This window comes from Hippopotamus amphibius, chromosome 15 (assembly GCF_030028045.1).
Source record: "Hippopotamus amphibius kiboko isolate mHipAmp2 chromosome 15, mHipAmp2.hap2, whole genome shotgun sequence".
Lineage (NCBI taxonomy): Eukaryota > Metazoa > Chordata > Mammalia > Artiodactyla > Hippopotamidae > Hippopotamus > Hippopotamus amphibius.
The window spans coordinates 2,429,798-2,454,010 of NC_080200.1; the positions used below are offsets into that span (position 1 = coordinate 2,429,798).

The 24,213-nt window shown below is 53.1% G+C and overlaps 1 protein-coding gene and 1 long non-coding RNA gene across 2 annotated transcripts in view; one reads left to right on the forward strand and one right to left on the reverse strand.

Moving 5' to 3' along the window:
- CELF5 (CUGBP Elav-like family member 5) overlaps positions 1–3,179 on the forward strand; it is a 49,405-nt gene extending 46,226 nt beyond the window's left edge. The window contains exons 12-13 of the mRNA XM_057709447.1: positions 736–903; positions 2,217–3,179. Of these exons, the coding sequence (XP_057565430.1) occupies positions 736–863 (128 nt within the window). The 3' untranslated portion in view covers positions 864–903; positions 2,217–3,179. The remainder of the gene's footprint in view (positions 1–735; positions 904–2,216) is intronic.
- An 11,901-nt stretch (positions 3,180–15,080) lies between these two features.
- On the reverse strand, positions 15,081–23,503 carry LOC130837420 (uncharacterized). The gene is made up of 3 exons (XR_009049286.1): positions 23,372–23,503; positions 21,804–21,857; positions 15,081–15,511 (listed from the first exon to the last, which is right to left on the reverse strand). It is a non-coding gene; the product is annotated as an uncharacterized LOC130837420 (long non-coding RNA).
- Between the last annotated feature and the right edge of the window lie 710 nt (positions 23,504–24,213).

Below are 24,213 nucleotides of genomic sequence, written 5' to 3' on the forward strand. Positions count from 1 at the left end.
ACATGAGGCTCCCTCTCCCAGGAGGACCCCCTCAGCCCCTGTGGCCTCTGCACAGTCCCCTAGGAAGCCCGTGAGGACCAACAGGTAAGGGGCAGGACTAGGGCCAGGTGGAGGGAGTTGTGCCGGTGGAAGCTTAAGTGGGGGTAGGGGGTGGGTGCTGGAGTGTTTCTGCTGGCCCAGGGTCGGGGGGAGTCTGGGGCTGGAAAGACCGATGATGCCAGAGAGAGACAGAGACAAAAAGAGAAGAGACAGCGAGAGAGGGAGGGAGGGACCGAGAGAAGAAAAAGACACACACACACGCAAAGGCTGACAGAGTCAGATGGGCAGACAAGACCCCAGATGGATAGAGGTCTCAGGGGAGGCAAAGGGTTGGCATCCAGGGCCGAGAAGGAGGCAGGCATGGGGTGGGGGAAGGGAGAACGTGGCCCTCCGGGGGAACCCCAGAGACCCCACCTGTCCCCCACGTCGGTTGGGAAAGTCTCAGCAGAGCAGACTGCAGGTAAGGAGTGAGTGCCCTGTCCCCATGGGCATGCAAGCCCAGGGGGGTGTCAGAACCAGGCCAGGGCTGCCGTGCGTCCCCTGGGAAGCCCTCCCACCTCCCTGGGCCGCCTACCCCTGCGAGCGCACACCCCCGCCCCCAGGACCCCGCGAGCCGGGCAGCCAGGGCTGCAGCACTGGAGCGAGCAGAGGACGCCCGCGTTGCCCACCATCGTGGGTCCACCCCGGTCTCCGCAGGCTTCGTGAGCTTTGACAACCCGGCCAGTGCGCAGACCGCCATCCAGGCCATGAACGGCTTTCAGATCGGCATGAAGAGGCTCAAAGTGCAGCTGAAGCGGCCCAAAGATCCGGGACACCCCTACTGACCGGGCCCACAGCCGCCCCGAGGCTGCGGGCTTGGCCCAGGTGAGCCGCCAGGCGGCCCCGCCCCCGCGCCCACCCCGGTCTTGTCCGCACCCCCTCCTCATTCTCCAAACCCTCCCCAGGCTGGGGGGGTGCTGCAAGAGGCCATAAGGAGCCCCTAGGTTTGGTTGACGGGGACAGAGCTGGAAGAAGACACCCCCAATCCCCCCAACTAACCCCCCTCCCCCACCCTGTGGTCAGGGCTGCAACAGGAGCAGTAGGATGGGGGTGGGGAGGGTAGTTAGGAAATCCTTCCTGCAGAAGGCTTTGAAGGATGAATAGAAGTTCACCTAAGAGGTGGGGCTTGGTCTGGGGTGGGGAGGGCTGTGGGGAGGGGCTTCCGTCCTGTGCTGAGAATCCGTCCTCCCAGCTGGTCCCCTCTGGGAGCTCTCCATTTGGCATCATTCATACCCAGTGGGTGATGGGAGAGTGGAATGTTTGCCCCACCCAGCGGGCACACCAGGGCTTGGGGGGGAACCTCCTCAAACAGACGAACAAATCCCTGAGAGCGTTCGCGTTGTCAGAGTGCACAACTCTGGCAACTCATCACTTCTTTGGGGGAGTGAACCGTGAGCCTCAGGGGCCAATGGGAAAACTGATAAGTGAGCTCAAGCCTTGACAAGCCTCATCCGTGAAATGGGCCCGTGCACGTGGCCTCCCCCGGGGGCCGCGGGGTGGGTTCACCAGGGCCCCCGGTGTTTTCCCAGCTGAGCCCAGGACCCGCCACCTGGAAAGCTCCTGATAACTCGGTCTGATTTTTCTCCTCTTAAACCACCATCGCCGCCATCATCACAGAGGCTCCCCTGGGGTCTGGTGTGAAGCAGGTGCTCAGTGAGGGGCTGCTCCCAGACCCTGCCAGGGCAGCACCCACAGACTCAAGGGTGTTCAGTCACCGGGTCGTGGGTCTTTGGGGGCGCGCGCGGAAATCCGCCCCTGGAAGCCGACAACAGGCGATCTGCGCTTTGAGCATCCTGACAGCAAATCCTCACTAAGCACCTACTGTGCGCCAGGCACCGTTTCCAGCGCCACGAATGAACAGAAATGGGGGCAGGGAGCAGGAAAGAGGAGGCAGAAAGAAACAGAAATGTTTGTCCCCAGTAGCCGGAGGACACGGGCTTGGCGACACTCGGTCCCTTCCAAGGAGGTGTGTCAGCCTCCAAACCCCGAAATGGACTCTCTCTGCAAAGATGGGGGCCCTTGGGTGCCCAGACCCCAGCCTGGCCAGGGCAGGGGGGTGGGTGGGAGGTGATGTCGGCCGACGTGACCCCCCCCTCCCCCCCAGCGCCGCGCCCTAACGCCCCTCCCTTCTCCGCCAGGTGAGGGGCCTTCCCACTTCCAACCGATCCAGGACTTTTCCGTAAATTACAACTGAGTTTGGACACCAGCCCCCCCCTTCCTCTCCCTTCTCCCCTGACCCCCTCCCCAAAATGTGAAACGCTGCCCAAGGCCACATGGAGCGGGAAGGGGGCCTCTTGGTCTGCGGGGGGACTCCTGAGTTGGGGGCCAAGGGGTTCACGGCCCCCTCCTGGGAGATGTCCTCGCTCCCACCTCCCCCCACCCACACAACCTTTGTGGCTTCCCCAAACAAAATCGCAACTTTTCCTATATATATATATGCATATATATATAGAGCTATAGACACTATATATATTTTTTGAGTATAGATCATGGGACCAAACTTTTCCGACTTCCTTCCATCACAAGAGAAGGTGACCCTGGGCCGGTCACTCAGCAGGGACGCTCAGAAGGGCTGAGGCTGGCGGGGCAGCCCAGTGTCCGCCACCTCCCGCTGTCATGTCAGACCAGGGTGCCGGCCAAACACTGGATTCATCAGCCAACGCGATATACCTCCAGGACTTTCGACCCCCCCGCCACCGACGATTCGAGATTCTCGCGGGCCTGTGGGCTCAACCGGCTTCAGTGTCCCTCCCTGGTCCTAGCTGCAGCTTCTGAAACCCCCATCCCCCTTGTCCCAGGGCCCTGCCCTCCCCAGATGTAGGCACAAAACAGATCCCTTGGCCTTCCCCAACCTCTCCCCACCCCAGTCATAGCCTTACTCATGTGACCAATAGCCCTTAGCTTTCCGTCGGGGGCATACAGGGTCGGGGTGAGCCCCCCACCCCTCGAGCCCCCTCCCAAGGGCAGGCAGGCACCCTCCCTGCCTTTGGATCACCAGCCTGGAATTCACAATCTCATGACCAAGATCGCCACGTGCACTGGACAAGCCCAGAGTGCACGGGCCCAGCACCCCTTCACCGGAGATACCTCTACAAAGATTTTTTTTTTTTTTTTGGTCTTTCTGAGCAGGTACAAAGAAGAAAAGAAATGGAAGGGGTGGGGGGATCAAACGACAATGGATTTTTGTTTCCTAGTTGGGGTGGGGAGGGAAATCCTGTAGGGTGCCTCTGTATAGCTACCCAAACCGTGAAGACCCCCCTTGAAGCACAGAGTCAAGTTCGTTTTTTTGGGGTTTTTCCGTTTTTTGTTTTTTTTTTTGGACATCCGGTGGGGCCTCACGCCAGACGAGGCGCCAGAGAACTTCATAAGCTCAAGAAGAAAAAAAATTTTTTGAAAAGAAAAAAAAAAGCATTCCCTTTTGTTTCTACCAAAATGTGTTGACCGACCCAGAAAAAAACAACAAAAAGAAAAAAAAAAAAGAAAAAAAAAAAACATAGCAAAAAAGAAAAAAAAAACACCAAAACAAAAAAAGAAGAAAAAAGAAAAAAAGCAAAAAAAAAAACTTCTGACCAACCTGTTTCGATATTCCAGAGTTTGATAATTGTTCCAAGACCCTGTCCAGTGCGCCTGTGTCCTGTGCGTCTGCGTGTGCGTGTGCTCAGGGGTCGTGGGGCCTTGCCGTGTCCCGCCCCGCCCGGCCCCCGCCAGGCCTGCTTGGGAGTGCGTGGCGGCGTGCAGTGGCGTGTGTCCTCTGGTCCATGTTTACTGGCTGTAAATACCATTTTTATACTCCACATCAAAGACCTACGTGATTTGTACGATGTACTTTATTTCTGCTACGAGTAATTTCATGAAGTTTCAACTTGCAAACTGACTTTTGGAGACAAACCGCCACACACACACACACACACACACACACACACACACACACACACACACACACACACACACACACACACACACACACACACGGAGAAAAAGACTTGGAGGGAACTTTGGGTTGACTTGGTTTGAATCTTGAGGTCCTTGTCACTGTGGCGTGTTTCAGGTGAGAAGCTGCAGACTTCATGTCCAAAACGCCTCTCTTTGCTCTGGAGAAACTGAAAGTTTATTTAATAAAAGTTTTACTTGCTAAAGGACCGGGTCCTCCCTCATTTGCCCTCTCTCGTCGATAAAGAGCAAATACATCTGGCCGCATCAGGTGGCCCGGGCCAGAAAGAGATCGGATTTAGAGTGAGGGGGTGCGGGAGGAAGAAGGGTCTGACGTTCCCATGGCCAGGATTCCGATGGAGTCTTCTAGACATTGAAGAAATGGCGTGTTCTTTCTCAAGAAGAGGGGGTGCCTGTGTTTGTCGATTCCCACATTCGTTCATTCAACAAACGTTTACTGAATGCCTGCCGAGTGCCTGACCCTGTGCTGGCCACAGCAGTGACCAGATGGTTCTGGGCTCTGCTCTCAGGGAGGCAGCTGCGGTGCACAGGGGAGAAACACTGTACGATACACGTTTTTGTAATTGGGGTAAAATTCACGTAACATAAAGTTCACCACCTTTACCATTTTGAAGTGTACGATTCAGTGTGTTAAGTACGTTCACAAGGTTGTGCAACCATCGCGCCTGTCTAGTTCCAGGAGGTTTGCATCACCTCAGAAAGAAGCCCCATCCCCATCAGCAGTCACTCCCCATCCTCCTCCCCCAGCCCCCTGACAACCAGGAACCCACTCTCTGTGTATGTGGATCTGCCTGTTCTGGACGTTTTCCATTAGCAAAATCACACCCTGTATGTCCTGTGTCTGCTTCTCTCACTGAGCATCGTGTTCTCAGGGTCCGTCTACGTTCCAGTGAGCATGAGGGCTTCTCTCCTTTTCATGGCTGAGTGATGTTCCCATGTGTGGTGGACCATTCATCCGTTGATGGACACTTGGGTCCACTTTCGGCCATTGTGAATCGTGCTGCTGTAATTGTCTGCGTGCAGGTTTCTGTCTGAACACCCATCTCAGTTCTCTCAGGCACATACCTAGGAGTGGAATTGCTGGGTCCTGGTAACTCTGTGTTCCCACCAGCAACACAGGAGAGTTCCTGTTTCTCCGCATCCTCACCAATGCTTGCTACACAATAGATCTGAATTGGAATGTTGAGGGAGAAATCCCCCCTTTGGACCTGATGCAGTCAAGGACCCAGAAATGCTCCAAAGAGGTGATACCTGGAGGAGGTAAGATCCAGGAGATAATGTGGGCTTGGTTGGAAAAAAACAAACAAAAATAAAACAGCCTGCAGCCCCTCTCCCACTCTAGTGAAGGCATCAAAGATCCTAAAAAAAATCCTGAGTCCTGGGATGGGGGGAAGTGGGCTCCAGGGTAAAACCCTGGAGTAGGGAGGTGAGTAGAGGGGGATGGCCACACCAAGCTGAGCCTTTCCAAATTCATGGGAGGGGTACCAACCGCTCGATTTAATGAGCTGCTTACTATCCTGCCAGGGGCTTTGCAGAAATGATGTCTTTTAATCTTATCAGTGACTCATCCCATTCTACAGTTGAGGAGACTGAGGCTCAGAGACAGGAAGTGCTTTGCTCCAGCTCCAGCAGAGAGAACGAGGCCCAGCTGTGGTGGGAGCTGGACAGGTGAGTCTGAGTCCATCTGGAAGGGTTTTCCGGGTGGAAGGAGCAGCCTGGGCAAAGGCTCAGAGGCTTGGGATGTTGTGGTCTTTGGACCCTTGGCTAAGACCACAGCACTGGGTGAAGAAATGGATGCAGAGGTGATAGGCACTGGGTTACAGAGGTTCTTTTGTGACTGAGCACCTACTGTGTGCTGGACCTTGTCCCCACCCACTCAAGCTTGCAATCAAGGAGAAAGTACTTTTGGGCAAAAATCAAAGATACCCTGTCCCCACAAGAAAAAGTAATTCTTAAGTATGCTAGAAGTTGTAATCACAATGAGACCAGCAAATCTGGGACAACATATTTTATTTTATTTTAATTTTATTTTTTTATTTTAGTTTTTGGCCGTGCTACCTGGCATACAGGATCTTAGGGACTGAATCTGTGCCCCCTGCAGTGGAAGCATGGAGCCCTAACCACTGAACTGCCAGGGAATTCCCTGGGACGTTATCTTGATATCAGTTGGGAGCTACAGAGGATTTTGAGCAAGGGAGGGGTGTAATCAGGTTGGGGTGTTAGGATGATACATGGGGTGACCTCTGTGCTGCTGGTGGGGTATAAATTGGCACTCTGGAGAAAAACTTGGCAGGATAATATTCCTACCAAGCATTTATTAAGCACCTACTATTTGCCAAGCGTTGTTTCAAGCCTGTGTCATCCAATACAGTAGCCACTTGCCACCTATGGCTATTTACATTTCAATCAACTTATCAAATTATAACTTTACTTTCTCAGTCACACTAAACCACATTTCAAGGGCTCAAGAGTCACACATCCATCACTGCAGAAGTTCTCTCGGACAACTCTAGTCTAAACATTTTACATGGCATAACTCAACCTGCCACAGCTTTATGAGGTGTGTCCTATTAATAGCCCCACTTTATGAGTCAGTAAACTGAAGCCCAGAGAGGTTACATGACCTCCCCGAGGCTGCACAGCAAGAATTGAACCCAGGCTCTCAGGCTGGTCTCTTAACCACTGTCCTATCCCACTCCTCTCCTATGTGGTGGCTTCAATGTGAATGTATTAGATGGTAATTCAAGTTGTGGTTTGCAATAGTCTAATTTAAGCTTTTAAATTTAACTAAAGGTCAGGGAAGTCCCTGGTGGTCCAATGGTTAGGACGCAGCGTTTTCTATGCCGGGGACTGGGTTTGATGCTTGGTTGGGGAACTAAGATCCTGCAAACCTCACACTGCAGCCAAAAAAAAAAACAAAAAACAAAGTACATAAATAAATTTAGCTCAAAGTCATTAAACATTTAGAATGTGCACCCGTATAAAACAGAGATTCTACCTGAGTGTCTCCATAGAGTGAAAAGGGGTGTGCTTGGGATGGCTGAGCCCTGGCTGATATGTTGGTGTTCATCCAGGAGGACTAGGCTAAGAAACACCCAGAGTGTATCAGTTAGCTGTTGCTGCATAACAAATACCCCCCCCAATTTACTCACTTAAAACACCACAAATTTATTATCTCACCCAGTTTCTATGGGTCAGGAATCCAGGAGTAACTTACCTAAGTAGTTCTGGCTCAGCGTGTCTCACAAGGTCACAGTCAAGACATCAGCTAGGGCTGCCTCATCTGAAGCCTCAACTGGGGCTGGAGGAGCTGCTTCCAAGCTGGTTCCTTCCCATGGCTGTTGGCTGGAGGCCTCAGTTCCTCACCACATGGGCCTCTCCATACGGCTGCTCATGACATGGCAGCTGGCTTCCCCCAGAGAATGTGATCCAATGTGTGTGTGAGGGGGTGGAGGGGTGGGAGTGAGAAAGCTAGAGAGAAAGATGAATACATATATTTAAAACATTCTCTCTGGGGACACGTATATGATTATAAGAATGAGAAGAAAAGGATAGAAGTATATTCACCAAAATGATGGCAGGGGTGGCTTTGGGGGAGTGAAGAATTAGAGACCAAGACTAAGCAGAGTTGAATCTCAGCAGCAGTCTTTACAAGGTGAGTATATTTAGGTATTACTTAGGAAATTAAGGATTAGTTTTACTTTTAATTTTATTTATTTATTTTTAGGCTGTGTTGGGTCTTTGTTGCTTTGCATGTGCTTTCATTAGTTGTGGCAAGTGGGGGCTACTCTTTGTTGTGGTGCACAGGCTTCTCATTGCAGTGGCTTCTCTTGTTGTGGAGCATGGGCTCTAGGCATGCAGGCTTCAGTAGTTGCAGCATGTGGGCTCAGTGGTTGTGGCACACAGGCCTAGTTGCTCTGCAGTGTGTGGGATTTTCCCAGACCAGGGATCAAACCCTTGTCCCCTGCATTGGCAGGCAGATTCTTAACCATTGCACCACCAGCAAAGTCCAAGAATTAGTTTTAAATACTTTTTTTTTTTTTAAGATAAAAGAATGGGAAAGACAGGTATGGGAGTTATTTGGGGGAAAGTACCCACATTTAACTCAACTTCTCCTCTGCCCTCAGAGAGGCTCTCACAGCAAGGAATGGGGGTGGGGTGGCAGCCTCCAGCCAACAGCCCGTGAGGAACTGAAGTCTACCTACAACCATGTGGGCTTCGAAGTGGATCCCGCCCTGGTTGGGCCTTTAGATGAGACCCCAGCCAAGCATGACACCTTGATTGCCACCTGTGGGAGACCCTGAAGCAGAGGACCCAGCTAAGCAGCCCCAGATTTCTGAAACTGAGATAATAAATGTTTTAGGCCACAAAGTTTTAAGGTAATTTGCCATGCAGCAATGGTAACTAACACATCAGCAAAACCTCTTCAACTACAACAACAGAAACTACAAAGTACCTGGAATAAACCTCAGGAAAACCTTCAGAGAGAAAACAGTAACATTCTACTGAAAGACATAAATACACACACACACACACACACATACACACACACACACAGACAAGTGGTGAACTGGATGATGGAGATACCCAGGGCAACTCACCATCTTAAAGGATCACTTCTCTCCCAGAAGAACCTTGAACTTCATTACAGTTCAGACCCCTGCAATAGTTTCCTTGGAAGTGGATAAACCTATTCTCAAGTTCATGTGGGTAATTGAATTGTAAGGGAAGCAAGGCTGGGATGTCCCGAAATGAATGGCTGTTTACTGAGCATGTACTATGTGCAGGGCATGGTTCCCAGTGCATTATTAGGATTAACTCATTTAATCACTGCCACAACCCCAGGAGGCGGGATCTAGTTCACAGATGGGGAAATACAGAGCGGTTGGGTGGCTGGCCGCAGAGTCTGCCCACTGAACCTCTATACCACGCTATGCTATACAACAGTAAGACACGTTGTAAAGCTGTAGTAACTAAAATAGCAGGTCGTCAGTGCCTGTCCTGTTTTATTTACTCTTTTATTCCCTGGAGCCCAGCACATAGCAGGTGCTCACTAAGTGTCCTAAAATCGTAGTGTTTAAGTCTGGAGGCTTGAGCTTAAGTCCGGAGACTGCCCAGGGTTTGAATCTCACTTATGACCTTTATCAGACCAGTGGGCGAACTCTCTGAGGCTCCATCGCGCCCCTCTTCTGGAAAATGAGTCTCGTCGGGCACACGCTTCTGAGGGTTGTTGTGGAAATGAACGAGTTAATATTTATAAAGCCCAGAGTAAGCACTCCAGAAATGTCAAAATAAATCAATCCCATGGAAAATTCACTTTCCAGAGGCTTTGCTCCTGGCCACCAGCAGGGGACAGCAGAGACTCACGCCTTCGTTCAGCAGTATTGGCTCTTCCCTGGAAGTGCCACTCGCGTTTACTGAGCACCCAACGTGTGCCGCACGCGCACTGGGGGCTGGATGACGTGGTGAGATCCCTGCGCTCTCTCCTGGGATGTAAAAGCTACCTTGCCCAAATTTCTTAGACTGTCCCTTAAAGCCCGTGGGATCAGCCCCACCTCTCTTCTGTCTCCTCCCCTCTCCAGACTGAATGTGGTCCAGCTGCCAGGCCTTTGCACCTGTGGTTTCCCCCGCCGGGAACCCTCCTACCCTGGAGTTCTGAGATGCTGGCTTGGAGTGGAAGCACAGCTAATCTCCCGAGCACAGGGAATGGTACTGGCCAAGGTGTAGAGGTGGCAATGACCCGGGCCCTAGTGACAGAACAGGGAGCCCTTCAGCCTGGCTGGCCTCAGAGTTACACAGAGGATGCAAACAGGACACGTGGTGGCCAAACAGGTTGACATAGGACGTGAGGCCCATGAAGACGGAGACCGGCATACTCACGTCTGGGTCCTCAATTTTCGTTGAGCTTTTCAAGGTTTGCATGCCCTTGAACAACCTTATTCCCTTTCCAAGCCTCAGTTTCCTCATCTGTAAAATAACTATGCACCATCCAGGATTATCGAGCCGATCAAGGAGATTAATGCACACGAATAACAGCCTTTGTCATTATAACATGGAGAGAAGGCAACACAAGATCTCCCGAATCAGAAAAGTGAACTCTCGGACATCGCTCCTACTGGATTCGACCGGCAACAGGCATTTATTGAGAACCTGCGGTGTGCCAGGCGCGGCTGCAGGTAGGTGCTGGAGACCCAGGCAGGAGCAAGAGGCACCGAAATACCCTCTGACCACGCCCCCAGCGCCTCGCCCCGCGCCATCCCCGCCTCCTCTCCGCCCCCTTCTTTCCCGAGCCTACCAGAACGAGGTGGAGGTTAAGGGTATCTACATATTCATGAGCCCATCAGCCAATCCACAGCCTGAATTCAGGCCTGTCTTTGGAGCCCTGGTGATTGTGACATCAGGAGCGACGCAGTCAGTGATATTTAAAGGCACAGGAACCTCCTATAGAGAAGGGAGGTTGGAACCGACTCAGAGCGACAGGCACCTGCCTCTCTTTGGGGGTCTGTACAATACAGGTCGAAATGTGCGAGGCATAGAAACCAGCGCAGACTAATAGCACTGAAAGAGCGTTGCCATCGTGGGTAAACTCAGGGACACGTTTGGAGCGCACACTCCCTGCCAGTCACGTTACCCCAGCGCGGGTTCTTGCGTGGAGCTGGAGCTTCAGCACCGGGGGTCGCGGACAGCTCCAGGGCCCAGGCAGAGGGCCCTGCGTGGGTGGGTGTACGGGTGTGTAAAGGGCTCTGGGGACGGGGTCCAGAAAGAGCCCCAGGCCCTCAACAGCCCATGGGGACAAGGCCTACTCTCTCTCCCTGTCTGCCCCCCACCGAAGCCTCAAAGGAGCCCAGCCCCTGACATCTGTGAATCCACCTACGTCTCCAAGCAGATGTTCTTCACGTCTAAACTGTTCCTGGTCCCCAGTCCTGCTGCTCCCACGTCGTCTCCGTGTCAGCAGATGTCAGTTCCATCCTTCCAGGTGCTGGGGCCATGTATCTTGATGTTATCCTCGACTTCTTGCTTGCGCACTCCATAACCAATCTAGCAGCAAGTCCTGCCGTTTCTGCCTTCGAAAGTCTATCCTAAGTCTTCCCACTTCTCCCACCTCCTCTGCCTCCACTTGACCCAGCCCTAGGATCTCCCACCGGGGCCAGCGCAGTCCCCTCCATCCAGGTCCTGGGCTCCAGTCCCTCCTAACAGTCTGTCTTCCCCGAAGCAGCCACCAGAGGGCGGCCGTGAGCACCTGAGTCGGGCCCCGCCCCCTCTGCCCGCAGCCCTCCTGGGTTCCACCTCCCCGGGGTAAAAGCCCAAGTCCTACCCGCCGCCCACAAGGCCCTGCACGACCTGCCCCGTCCCCTCCTCCCTCTCTCCCCTTTTCTCACTCTCCCCCGGCTACACCGGCCTCCTCGCTGTTCCTCCAACACACCAGGTATGGCTCTGCCTCAGAGTGTGCACCAACCGGGCCTGATACTGAGCAGGGCCCTGCGGGGCTCCTGGGCACAGAGCCTTTCCGTGTCCCGTATTTCTTTGATGATAGGAAAACAGCCTTCGTTCAGCCTCCGTGACCTTCCCTGAGTTCCAGTGGGCAGATTCAAGCAGTTGTTTTTTTTTTTTTAATTTTTTTTTTACAGGGATCTTCCCGGGCCAGGGATCAAACCCGTGTCCCCTGCATTGGCAGGCAGATTCTTAACCACTGTGCTACCAGGGAAGCCCCAAGCAGTTGTTCATTAATGAAGGGAGGGGTTGCCCGCGAGACCTGGGAGAAACAGGCACGAGCCGCCTTGGGGCAGGTCCTGTTTCCCCAGCAGCAATACGCACATTACCTTGGAGCTATTTTGCAGAAGTTGAAACCCCTTCCAGGTGCGAGAAGTTCAGGATTAAGGAGGGTGTGCTGCCCACAAGCGTGCAGACCCCAGACCAGTTGGACCTGAAGGTGGATGATGCTGACTTCTACCTACCTCACCACCCACCCATCAGAAGAATGCAAGACTGTGACTGCCTTGATCCTTATCGCCCACCCCTGACCACGAGCCCCGACGATAAGCCCTCTCCCTAGTCCCCAGAGAGGGGGGCCCAGTTCTTGAGGCGCTGGCCACTGTGTTCCCCCTTTGCCTGGCAAAGTCATAAAGCTGCTCCTTTCTACCACACCCAAAGCTCTGTCTCCGTATTTCTATCTGGCATCAGTGAACAGAGGCCAGGTTTTTCTCGGCAACAGGCCCTTTGTCTAGAACCCTTTACACTCACAGGGTAGCCTGGAGGGAGGGGGTGAGGGTAGGATAAGTTATTAGGGGACTGTCAGGCAGCATAGGCCCTGGTGACCTGGTGGGGATAGTCTCTAACCCAAAGGCAGTAGGGAGCCTTGGAGGATTTTATAGGAGGGAGAGGTTAGACAATCACATCTGCATCCTTTAGTCTCCCTCTGGCTGCTGTGTGGAGAACATACTGCAGGGGAGGGTCACGCTGGCTCCCAGGCAGGCAATGGTGTGGCTTAGATGAGGCCAGGGCCCTCCAGAACTTCCTTCTGTGGAATCTGGGGTCTGCCTTGGTTGTGCTATGTTCCCTGCAGTTCAGTACAGGACCTGGCCTATAGCAGGTGCTCAGTAAAAGTCTGATGAAGGAAGGAAGGAGAGAAGGAAGGAACGTCCCATGCCCAGAACCCTGGCTTGGAGACATCTGACATTGCATTGGGGTCTCACAACAAAGAGGATGTCATTGGGCCCATTATGCAGATGGGGAAATTTGAGATTCAAAGAAAGGAAGGGATTTGCCTGAGCAAACCCTGGCTGACTCAAGAGTCAAGTCCTCTGGTGGTCACGGAAGGTTTCCAGGGGGAGGTGGATCTGAGGGGGCCTGGAAAGAGGGGGATGATGTTTAAGGGCCAGAGGAGGGCACTCTTGGCTGCAGGAAAGGCATGACCGAGTGTCAGGTCGTGTGATGGCTGGAGGATGAAATCCAGCTGGAAAGCAGATGGCAGGTTGTACAGGGCTGGAGGTCAGGGAAAAGGGCCTGAGCTGGGAAGGTCTGTCGGGGCAGGGAAGAGAGTTTCCATACCCAGCCTGGGAGTCACCCACTCCTGTTGAGTGTGGGCAGGGCCTGCGACTTGCTCTAACCCAAAGGAATATGCGAAGGTGATGACGTCATTAGGTTACTTTTTCCTCCCTTGTGGTTTTTCCAACTGTTGTTAAATACATGTAATCTAAAACTTACCATTTTAACCATTTGGGGAGTGCAGCTCAATGACACTAAGTACATTCACATAATTTATAATATAAGCATTTAATGCTATGATTTTTCTTCTAAGCACTGTTTTGGCTGCATCTCACAAATCTTCATTTCCATTTTCATTGAATTAAAAGTATTTTCTCATGGCTCTTCCATCTATGTTATTAAGAAGTTGATGATTTAATCTCCAAATCTTTGGAGATTTTTTTCACATAGCTTTGTGTTGTTTATAACTAGTTTAATTTTGTTACCTACTTTGGATGATTTGACTTCTCTTAAATTTAAGGTTTGTTTTATGACCTACCTTGATGCATGTGATTAAAGGATAAGGTCTGTCTTGTTGAATGTCCCATGTTAACTTGAAAAGGATGTATATTCTGCTGTTGGGTGGAGTGTTCTGGAAATGCCATTTCAAGTTGGTTGAAAATATCATCAAGGTCTTCTAGTTCTTTGCAGATTTTCTCTCTACTTTTCCCACCAGTTTCTGAGAGCACAGTTTGAAGTCTCCAAGTATAATTGTAGATTTGTCAGTTTTCATCTTTATCAGTTTTTATTTCTTGAGTCTTGACTGCATATTGTTGGATTGTTTGCTGGTTGTATGTGGTGAGAGGCATACACATTCAAGATTGGTAAATTGGCCCTTTTAATCATATATGTCCCTTGCTATGATGTCTGCTCTGTCTGATTTTAACGTAGCCACTCCAGCATTTTTTAATTAAATTTTTTTATTATACTATAGCTTTTTTTTCTTTTTACATATAAAGGAAATTTATTGTCTTAAATCTTTCATTTTTAGAACCAAAATATCATTTCTTTTTTTAAGAAATGTTATTGAGATCTAATTGACATACAATAAACTGCATATAGTTAAAGTGTACAATTTGAGATTTTTTTCTTGTTAGTAATGTATATATGGCAATGCCAATCTCCCAATTCATCCCACCCCAACCCCCCTGAACTATAGTTGATTTACAGTATTGTGTTAGTTTCAGGTGTACAGCAAAGTGATTCAGTTATATATCTATTCTTTTTCAGATTCTATCCTATTACAGGTTATTACAAGATGTTGAATATAGTTCCCTGTGCTCTACAGCAAATCCTTGTTGTTAATCTATTTTATATAGAGTGGTGTTCCAGTACAGTATTTTTTTAATTAATTTATTTCATTTATTTATTTTTGGCTGCGTTGGGTCTTCGTTGCTGCACTCCGGCTTTCTCTAGTTGTGGTGATCGGGGGATACTCTTTGTTGCAGTGCAGGCTTCTCATTGCAGTGGCTTCTCTTGTTGGGGAGAACGGGCTCTAGGCACTGGCTTCAGTAGTTGAGGCACACGGGCTCAGTAATTGTGGCTCGCGGGTTCTAGAGCGCAGGCTCAGTAGTTGTGGCGCACAGGCTTAGCTGCTACATGGCATGTAGGATCTTCCCAGACCAGGGATCGAACCGTGTGCCCTGCACTGACAGGCAAATTCTTAACCACTGCGCCACCAGGGAAGTCCTGTTCCAGTATATTTTAAATGACTATTTTCTTTGTATATTTCCCCCATCCTTTTACTTTTATCTATGTCTTTTATCTTTAAAGTAGGTGTCTTACCAATCATGAATTTCCCCAGCTTTTGTTAGCTGGAAAAGCCCTTGTTTCTCTTTCATATTCAGATGATGTTTTCATTGGGTGTAAGCTTCCTGATGGACAGTCTTTTCCTATCAGCACTTTAAAGATGTCTTTTTTTTTTTTTTTTTTGTGGCCTGCATATCTGTGATCTTTTTTGTCTTTGTCCCTCTGTAAGCCATGTGTCTTTTCCTCCTCAGCTGCCTTCAAGAATTTTCTCTTCATTTCTAAATTTCTGCGTTTTGAGTATGATATGTCTGGGTACGTGTTTGGGGGAATATGTATTCCATTTGGTATTTTCCGAGCTTCTTGGAACTGTGATTCGGTGTCCTTAATTTTGGAAAATTATTGGCCGTTCTCTCTCAAAATATTCTCGTGCCCGCTTTTGCTCGTCCTTCTGGGATTCCAATTTCACACCTGTTAGATCGTTTGATCTTGTCCTATGGCCTTTGGGGGCTCCCAGCCCGTCTGTAACACCTCTCTAATGCTCAATTATCTTTTTAGCAAAGACAGAGCAGGCTTCAGGCTTGTTCTCTGGTTAGAGTTGGATAGGACCGGGGAGGGTTTTTATTGTATATATCTTTCCAGCTGATCTTGACTGGTGGCAGCCTGTAGTGGTGAGTTGTCCTATCCTCTGTAAACATATCCAAGTCTTTTTCTAGAAATGGTTGGATTGGAAGAAAAATGTTCAGGAATACTTGGACACAGACAAAAGGGGGAGGGTGGCCTGTGAGTGGCAGGAGGTGGAGGGGGGCTTTCCTACCTAACTTCCTCCTTTTGCAGCTGGGGAAACTGAGGCTCAGAGTGGCCCTGGGCCCTCTGCCCTTGGGATTGAGGGATGGGAAGTGGAGGGAGGCGCTGGGGGGCCCTCACTGGGCCCTGGTCCTGCTCAGCTGCTGCTGAGGGTCTGGGCATCCGGCTGGCCCTCAAGGGGGTTCAGTTTCCTTGAGTGGAAGTGTAGCTGATAAAGCACCCCCCTCGATCGGATGTGTGGCGGGGGCGGGGGGAGGGGGGGAACCCAGCAGCCCCACCACCTCCCCTGTTGAACAGGGCCTGGCTGGGTTTCTAGGCCTTTCTTGTCCTCTTTCTCTGTCTCTGTGTGTCTGTCTTTGTCTCTCTTCATCTCAAGCTCTCTGTCTCTCCCTGTCTCTGCCTCTCTCTCTGCGAAGCCTCCCTCTCTCTCCCTTCCCATTGGAAAGCCACCTCCCACAGCTGCCTTCCGCCAAGGCCCGGGCTCTGACCCGCCGTCTGAATGCCTAGCTGCGACCGCACATCTGTGGGGTAATTGTCTCCTACGACCACAAGGCACTGAGGCAAATTATAGTGACGGGGCGGGGGCCTCCATGTGGGCGAACCGCGTCCGCTGGGCTGGGCCCTGCCAGCCTCAGCCGGGGCGAGCTGGCCGGGGCGTGGCCCCACTCTGGCCCTGGGAGCCATGCCCGGGCCCCTCGCCCCTCCTCCGCCCCCTTGCCAGACCTGCAGCTTTGGTGCCAAGAGGAAAATGCCTTTGGGGAGAGTCAGCAGGAAATGCCAATGTTTGCAAAACCCTGACCCACGGTTCATTCATTCATTCAAGTCGATTACCGAGCGCCTACTCTGTGCCAGGCGCTGTTCCGGGCACTGAGGCCAAAGCCGTGAAGGAGACAGACCAAAGCTGACATCCCCCCGCTGGAGGCCACAGACAAGCAATAAGGGATATAAAGCTGGGGGGGCTGCACATGCGGGGTAGGGGCTGGGCGAGTGCCTTCCTCAGGAGGTGTCATCTGAGCTGAGACCCGAAGGAGGTGAGGGTGGGAGCTGGGGAGATGGTCCGCTTCCCCCCAAATCGCAGGAGTGAGTTCTACTTGCTGTGTGTCCCTGGGCTGCTGACTAAACTTCTCTGAGCCTCAGTTTTCCTGTCTGTGCTGACCTTGCATGGCTCCTGGTGTGTAGTAGCTGTTCAAGAAACAGTTGCTGTTAATAGCAGTGATCTGAATCATCAGGTCTGATCCACACCCTTGCGCTTGGTTGGGATTGTTGGAGCCTGTTGTGTGCGGGAGTCCCAGCAGGGGCTCAGACCCGGGTCCTGTCCTCCAGGAGTCCCCAGTCCCAACAGAAACTCTCAGTCCTGTGTGCTCAGCGTTGGAACCTGGGGCCAGAGGGTGTGGGTCACACAATGTCTTTCCATCAGGAAAAAGGTGGCTGAGGGACTTCCCTGGTGGTGCAGTGGTTAAGACTCCAAGTTCCCAATGCAGGGAGCCCAGGTTTGATCCCTGGTCACAGAAGTAGATCCCACATGCCGCAACTAAATATCCCCTGTGCTGCAACTAAGATCCAGCACAGCCAAATAAATAAATACATAAATATATATATATACTTTTTTTTAAAGAAAAGAAAAAGGTGGCTGATAATCCAAGCCTCTCAGGGTGGGAGGTAAGAGCGTGTAGCCCAGACAGTGGACATGGCATGGCTGGCTCTCTTTCTATTTCTCTCAATCACTCTGTCTCTCTTGTAGTATCTCTGTTTCTCTTATGTCTGTCTAACTCTCTCTTTCACCCTCAGGGACCGGTGAGGAATATCAGGCTGGGTTTTGAAGGATGCATAGGAGTCCCCAGGTAATGAGAAGAGGAAAGGTGTGCCAGACAGAGGGGACCAGGGGGAAGCCAGGCCCAGTCCCAGTGGGGACCTTAACCTGGGGGCACTGGAGAGCATGGAGGGTGGCCAACAGGAAAGAGAACCCATCAAAGCTGTGTTTTAGGAAGAATCCTCCAGTAGGAGACAGAGCGGAAGGGGCGGGCCTGGGACAGCCTCATTCCCAGCGTGCTACTGTGCTCACTCCCGGTGCCACGGGGGTCAGCTTTGGTCCCCGTTCATGTCCAGTCCTGCCACCGCCACCTCCCACTCCCTCTGTCCACTCCTAATTGGCAGCCTTTTAGGCCAATGGAAACCCAGAGGCCACACAACCTCCGGCCAGACCCCGGTCCTGCCACGTCCCGGCAGCCCCTGGCCAGACCGGGAAGTCCTTCCCACTGTCCACCTTCAGACTCTCCTACTGTCAGTGTGGAGCCAGGACACAGACCCACACGGAGCAGCAAGCGGCCCCTTCTCATCGAGCTTAGGCACACACTTGGTGGTCCTTAAATGCACAGCGACCATGAGATGATAAGATGGAAAGAATCCCCCTCGCTTGCTTCTGCCCAGAAGTTGGGAGAAGGAAGGAAAAAAGCGAACTGACCATCCCATCCCCTTCCATGGGCTTCTGCGTCTCGTCTCACCACCCCCACCCCCACCGCACTGTCGTCCTCAGTGGTCATCTGACATCTTCAAGATAGGGAGAGTGAAGCCCAGAGACGCTCAGGGACTGGTCCGAGATCACACAGCCAGGATTTAACTATGCAGGGCCCTCGGATGCCATCCTCTTTGGGCACCAAGAGTGCCTCTCTCTCCCCACCTCTCAAAACTACCATCTGCTGTACCCCTGGCTTCGGGGCCACACCTGGAGTTAATGAGGCCTCAGGGTCTGGGCACCTCCCCAGCCAGGGTCCAAGACAGGGTGGTGGGTGGGAGGTGGGGTTCGAGGCCGCTCTCTGCACATACCCCAACCCCCTCCAGCCCCAGGCTTTCTTCCCTGGTGGAGCTGATGGGAAGACGAATCGGCAGGGAAGCGGGAGACAGACCAGCCACACTCCTTCCGGGGGTGGGAGGGGGGTATTCCGAATCAGAGCTCATTCACAAATCCACGGTACCGACCGCTCATACACACACACACACACACACACACACACACACACACACGCACGGCCTGCGACGGCCTCCTCGGGCTGTGGGTGGCCACTTGCAAGAGACCGGCCTGGTGCGTTTCAGACCAGTGCATCAGCATCCCTCCCTCGCTCTCCCTCAAGCCTGTGATCTCCAGCTCTGAGAGTCCCTGGCACCCTCTTCCCACTCCCCCAGAGAAAGCCCCTCGCTCGGGGCTATGGAAGCCCAGACCCCGGACCTGCACCCCCGGCAGCCGGCCCAGCCCGCGCTCCTGACCAAGTGAGGCGGCTCGGGCCGCCCTCGCCTCTGTCCGAGCATGGAGGTGCCCGGGCCCCTGGTGTCCAGCAAGCCGGGCGAGACCTCCGTCAAATGGCAGCTCTGCTACGACATGACGGCCAAGATGTGGTGGATGGTGAGTGGGGAGGCACCCGCCGGTGCCGGGTGGGGGCTCGGGTGGCCGTCTCCAGCGACAGGAGGGGACAGCGGAGAGTCGGGAGGCTTCTCGCCCCGTTTTCTGGCCTCTGGGATTCGGGGACACTTGGACATTGGGGAAGGGGGGTCAGGCGTGGTTGGCGGCGGTGGCAACCCCTCCCTGGGCATTTGGAAAATGGGGAGAGCTGGTCAGAAGGCGGGAAGCCCAGGCCAGACAATGGAGAGAAAGCCATTCCGAGTCTTCCACCTGGAAGCATGGCCAGGGCTGCCCAGATGCAGTTAAGAGTCCGAATGCACCCGTGTCCAGGGCCAGGAGGGTGCCGAGGGTGGCCGTCTTCTGGGAAGGTTTGCAGTGAGTTAGCTGGACCTTGTGGTGGCCGTGACTCCGTTGCCCCAGGGCCTACGATGGGAAGCTCTGACTATAGGGAGGTCTGGGGTCTGGGGTGGGGGCAGGTGAACAGACAGGAGGCGGAAGGCTTATGGTCTGAGCCACTGTGAGGCACTGACTGCACATCCGCCCGTTTCTGTGCCCCCAGACCCTGGGGAGGGAATGGGCGCCCTGTAGCATCTGCCCCTAAGACTGGCCATCCTTCTGGAAACTTCGAGGGGGATGGCCACGTTCCCTGAGTCGGGACCCAGGGACCGGAGAGAAGACATTTTGGGGCAGGCTGTGGCGCCTGGGGGCTGGGCATGTGCTGTCTGAGGCTCTCCAGCATGCGTCCTCCCACGAGCCAGTGCACCATTGTCTGCCCTGCTGTCCATCCAGCCATCTGTCCCTCTAGGAACTGACCCGCCACCCAAAGTGGAACTCTGAAACTTTCTACCTACCTATACAGTTCTAGGTCTGAACCTGGGCATGCTGTGTGATCTTGGGCTAGTGGCTTGCCCTCTCTGGTCCTCAGATTCCCCCATCAGGGAAATGGTTTGGGGCCTAGACATCTCAGGCTTCTCAGCCAGTGTTCTCCAAGGAGAGCTGGGCCTCAGATGGGAGACCTCCCGCGACACCTCATTACGGCCACCCCTGGGGTTCAGATGACTCACGTGGGTTGGGGGCAGCAGGAGTTGTTTGGTCTCAGAGTATCAAGGTTTTGGGGTCCACAAGGACAGAGATGTTTCCACATCCATGAGAAGCGTCACACGTGGGTTTCATTTTTCATTCCTCATTTAGCCAACATTGATTAAACACCTACTGTGTCTCCAGCCCTGTTCTCCTGCTGAGGACACAGCAGTGACCCAAAGATCCCTGTCCTTTTGGGGCTGATATTGTAGTGAGGGAGACGGGAAATAAAAATATCAGTGCACAAAATCGGACTTAGTCGTGATTGTGGAAGAGGTTCTAAGGAACTAGGGGCTTTGAGTTAGGCTGGGCAATCTAGGAGGGCTTCACTGAGGAGGTGACATCTCATCTGAGACCTGGCAGATGACAGAATTCATTAGAAGAGAAGGGGGAAAAGCGTTCCTAACAGTAGGCACAGCCTGTGCAAAGGCCCTGGGGCAGGACTGTGCCTGGAGTGTTGGAGGAACAGCAACGAGGTGGCTTGTGTGGCTGGAGCAGAGTGAGTGAGGGGAAGAGAGGGAGGAGGGGAGAGCAGGGAGAGGATTGGCAGGTCGTGCAGGGCCTTGTGGACCACGGACAAGACTTGGGCTTTTACCCTGCGGGAGGTGGGATCCCTGGAGGGCTGTGGGCAGAGGAGGGATGGAGCCTGTTTTACATTCTTTAAAGCGCCCTTGGGCTTCTGTGGGGAGAAGGGATAGTCTGAGGCTGACGTGGCAGCTGGTACCAAGGGGAGGCCGGGGCAGTGTGCAGGCCAGCCATGATGGGGGCCTGGAGGTGGAGGGAAGTGGATGGGTGTCTGATGAAGAAAGGTGAGAACCTGGTGATTAAATTGAAAGCTCAGATAATGATGTGATTTGCTTAAAGTCACATGGCAAGTGGCAAGTGGCAAGTGGAGGGCAGAGCTGAGAACTGGAGAAGAGGCCTGGGGCCAGAGGTCAGAGGTGAGGGAGCAAGTCCCCATCACACATCTCCAGGGTCCTGGGAAAGTCAAGCAGAACTGGCAGTTTGTGACAAGGAGAATGGTCCTGTGCAAACTTGAGGTCTTACCAATAGAGGTAGAAGCCCCAATACAGGGGAGGTTATGGATCCACTAATCAGCTAAGGACAGGTGTTAAACTGGGGTATATCCAGGAGAGGAAAAGGATGGCGTTTAGCAGCCTGCAGGAAAAGACTGAGAGACTCAGGGCTTCAGCCCTAAAAAGATGCCTGGGCAAATTTGGTTAAATTCACCCCCTTGCTCTGGGCTCAGTCCCAAGCTAGGTCACCTGGGCCCCCCACAGAACATCAGCCCAAGCCCCACATGGAGCCCCCAATACAGAGCTTTAACAGCCAGACCCAAGACAGGTCTCAGATCTCCCCAGGTGCGGCTGCCCTTGGGCATAGGAAGCTGATGGGGGTAGGGGTGGAGAGGTCTATGCAATCCCAGAGGGCAGAGCTCAGCCTCTGCAGGGGTCAGTTCAACCTCAGTAAGGACTTTCATCCCCCTGACTGAAAGGTAATGAGACATCTGTCCCAGGAGGTATCCAAGCCCCACTTGGTGGAATTCCATCCTCTTAAGTAGAGAGGACCAGGCCATTCTAAAAAGATCCCTCTATGCTCAGAGCATCCAAGATCCCAAGGTGGGTGAGGGGCCCAGGCAGCATTCAAAATATGGGGCTGGACAGGGGAGTGTGGTCACAGTCAAAGACTCCAGCCTCAGCCCCCAAATCCCAGGCAGACTCACCACCTCCTGTAGCCATTGGAGACACTGCCCGGGGTCCACGGGACTTTCAGTGCCCTTGAAATATATAAATTAAAAAAATTTTTTTACACTCAGAAGAACACAAAAAAGCAATGGATCTAGCCTGGGTTATGTTGCTGTGTGTACCAATGCAGCCAGGAAACATAATTTTTAATAATTTTATTTTTAGGGAGGAAGGCAAAATCCACCGGGCCCTCGAAAGTCATAACACAGCTAAGTTCATTCAATCTCTGTTCATTCGTTCAAAGAGGAAATTATCTCACTTCTCGGTGCCTCAGTTTCCCCATCTGTAAAATGGGGGAGGGGAGCGTGAATAATAAAGCCTCTCTCCTACAGGGTCTCTGTGGGAAATCCAGTGAGCTGATGACCGTGGAGGTGTCTTGCAAACTGTTAAGGGCTGTGCCCAGGTCAGGAACTGTGTGACAGTCACACAGCTAAAGCAGGAGAGATCGTGGTTAGATTCCAGGAGGACTTCCGAGGCTGCTCCATCTATTCAGGGAGTGCCTGTTACGTGTCAGCCGTGAGCCAGGCTGACCCAGCCCTGCCCTTCTTGGGCTCATGGTCCAGTTGGGGTTTGAGGAGTAAGAGAGAAAATGAATAAATGCCTGAGTGATGTCAGGGACCAGAGGTCTGGAGGTAGCGAGCACAGCACGTGCAAAGGCCCTGGGGCAGGACTGTGCCTGGTGTGTTAGGAACAGTGAGGAGGCTTATGTAGCTGGAGCAGAGTGAGCGATGGGGAGAGAGGGGAGGGCAAGGAGGGGACGGGGCAGGTCGTGCAGGGTCTTGTGGGCTTGTAGGGAGGACTTGGGATTTTATTCAAGGGACACTAGGGAGCCCTGGGAGCCCTGCGCTGTGAGCAGGAGAGGGCCTCCCCCATCTGCCAAGGGGGTCTCTCTGCTCGTCTCTGAGTGCCACCCGCTGTCTCCCCTGCCATGTGCCCGGCGCTAGGGTGGGATTTGGGGGGCACGCAGTCTCCCCAGCCCCCGGCCCGCGCCCGCCCGGCCGCCGCCCACTCTGCCCACATCTGAGGCACCGAGGAGCCGGACAGTCTGCTGCAAACCACGGAATGTTTCCCGGAGCGCCTGGGCCGGGAATGTCGGCGGTGAGGAGGGGAAGGGCGGGGAGCCCCGGAAAAGAGAGTTGGGGAGACACAGAGAGCAGCGCTGGGGTGGGGGTGGGGACAGACCCGGGCAGCACAGAGGGCTGAAGGGGTCACCATGATGCCCCCCCCACTTTACAAACGGAGAAACTGAGGCACGGGGCGGCGAGTAGACTTGTCCACAGAGCTGGGGTGAAGCAGCATAGGAATTCGAACCCAGGCCACCCAGCTGCAGGGCTTGGGGGCTTAACCGCTAAAGGAGTCAGTGCAATTTTTTCAGTGAATCAATGAAAGAAAGAAAGAATGAATGAATGACCGCTGTAAGTGAGTGAATGAAGACAACCGACACCTCCAGCCCCACCTCTCACTTGAGCCTGAGACAACCAGTACCTGCTGGCACCCATCAGCCCCCCCACTCCCACTCTGGCTCCAGGTCCCAGCACTTTCCTACCTTCTGGAAGTCCTTCCCCTCTTCCATCCTTTCTTCTCCTGGGCAGGCAAACATGGGGTGTTCAGAGCCTCCCCTGGGGACTTCTGAGGCTGTCCTTCTGGGAGAAGGGTAGAGCCGGGCTGCTGCTCATTCTGGAAGTCAAGAGAAGGGAAAGCCATGGCTCAGAGAGGGACAGCAACTTCCCCAAGGTCACACAGCAAACCACTGTATATTCACAGCGCTGAGTAGAGAGCTGAAGATAATAGCCAGTTGGAGTCCTCCCAGCAAGCCTGTGAAGAAGGAACTGCCATGATCACCATCTCACAGATGGGGAGACAGTCTCGGAGAGGGGTGGTCGCTGTATGAGGACCCAGGGATGTGACAGGATAACGTGGTGATTCAGAGCTTGTCCTCAGGATCAGCCCCTGTCTCTGTCATCCACAAGTGGCTATTCTGGGAGGTGGTGGTGTCATACCCCAGCCCCACACAAGTTGATGACATGATGCTTTAGTCCACCTTTGCACCTGGTGGCCTTGCAAGGCTTCCAGAGCCCTGAGGGGCAGAGGTGAGGGCAGGGTGGAGGTGCCTGGTCCTTGGATGGAAACTCAGGGATCAGGGAATGGGCCCTGGCCGGGGGGCTCCCTGGAGGAAGTTGTATTTGAGCCAAGCCTGAGGGGATGCGAAGGCTTTCAAAGCAGAGAGATGGCAGAAGGAACTGTGCAGATGCAGGTGTGGCAGTGGGAATGTGCTGGGTGTGACAGGGCTAAAGAGGGGAGAAGGGGAGGTAGCAGAGGAAGGTGGGGGAGACATGTGAGGCCAGACCCTGGTGGGCCTTGCACGCCAGGCAGCAGGGAGCCATGAGG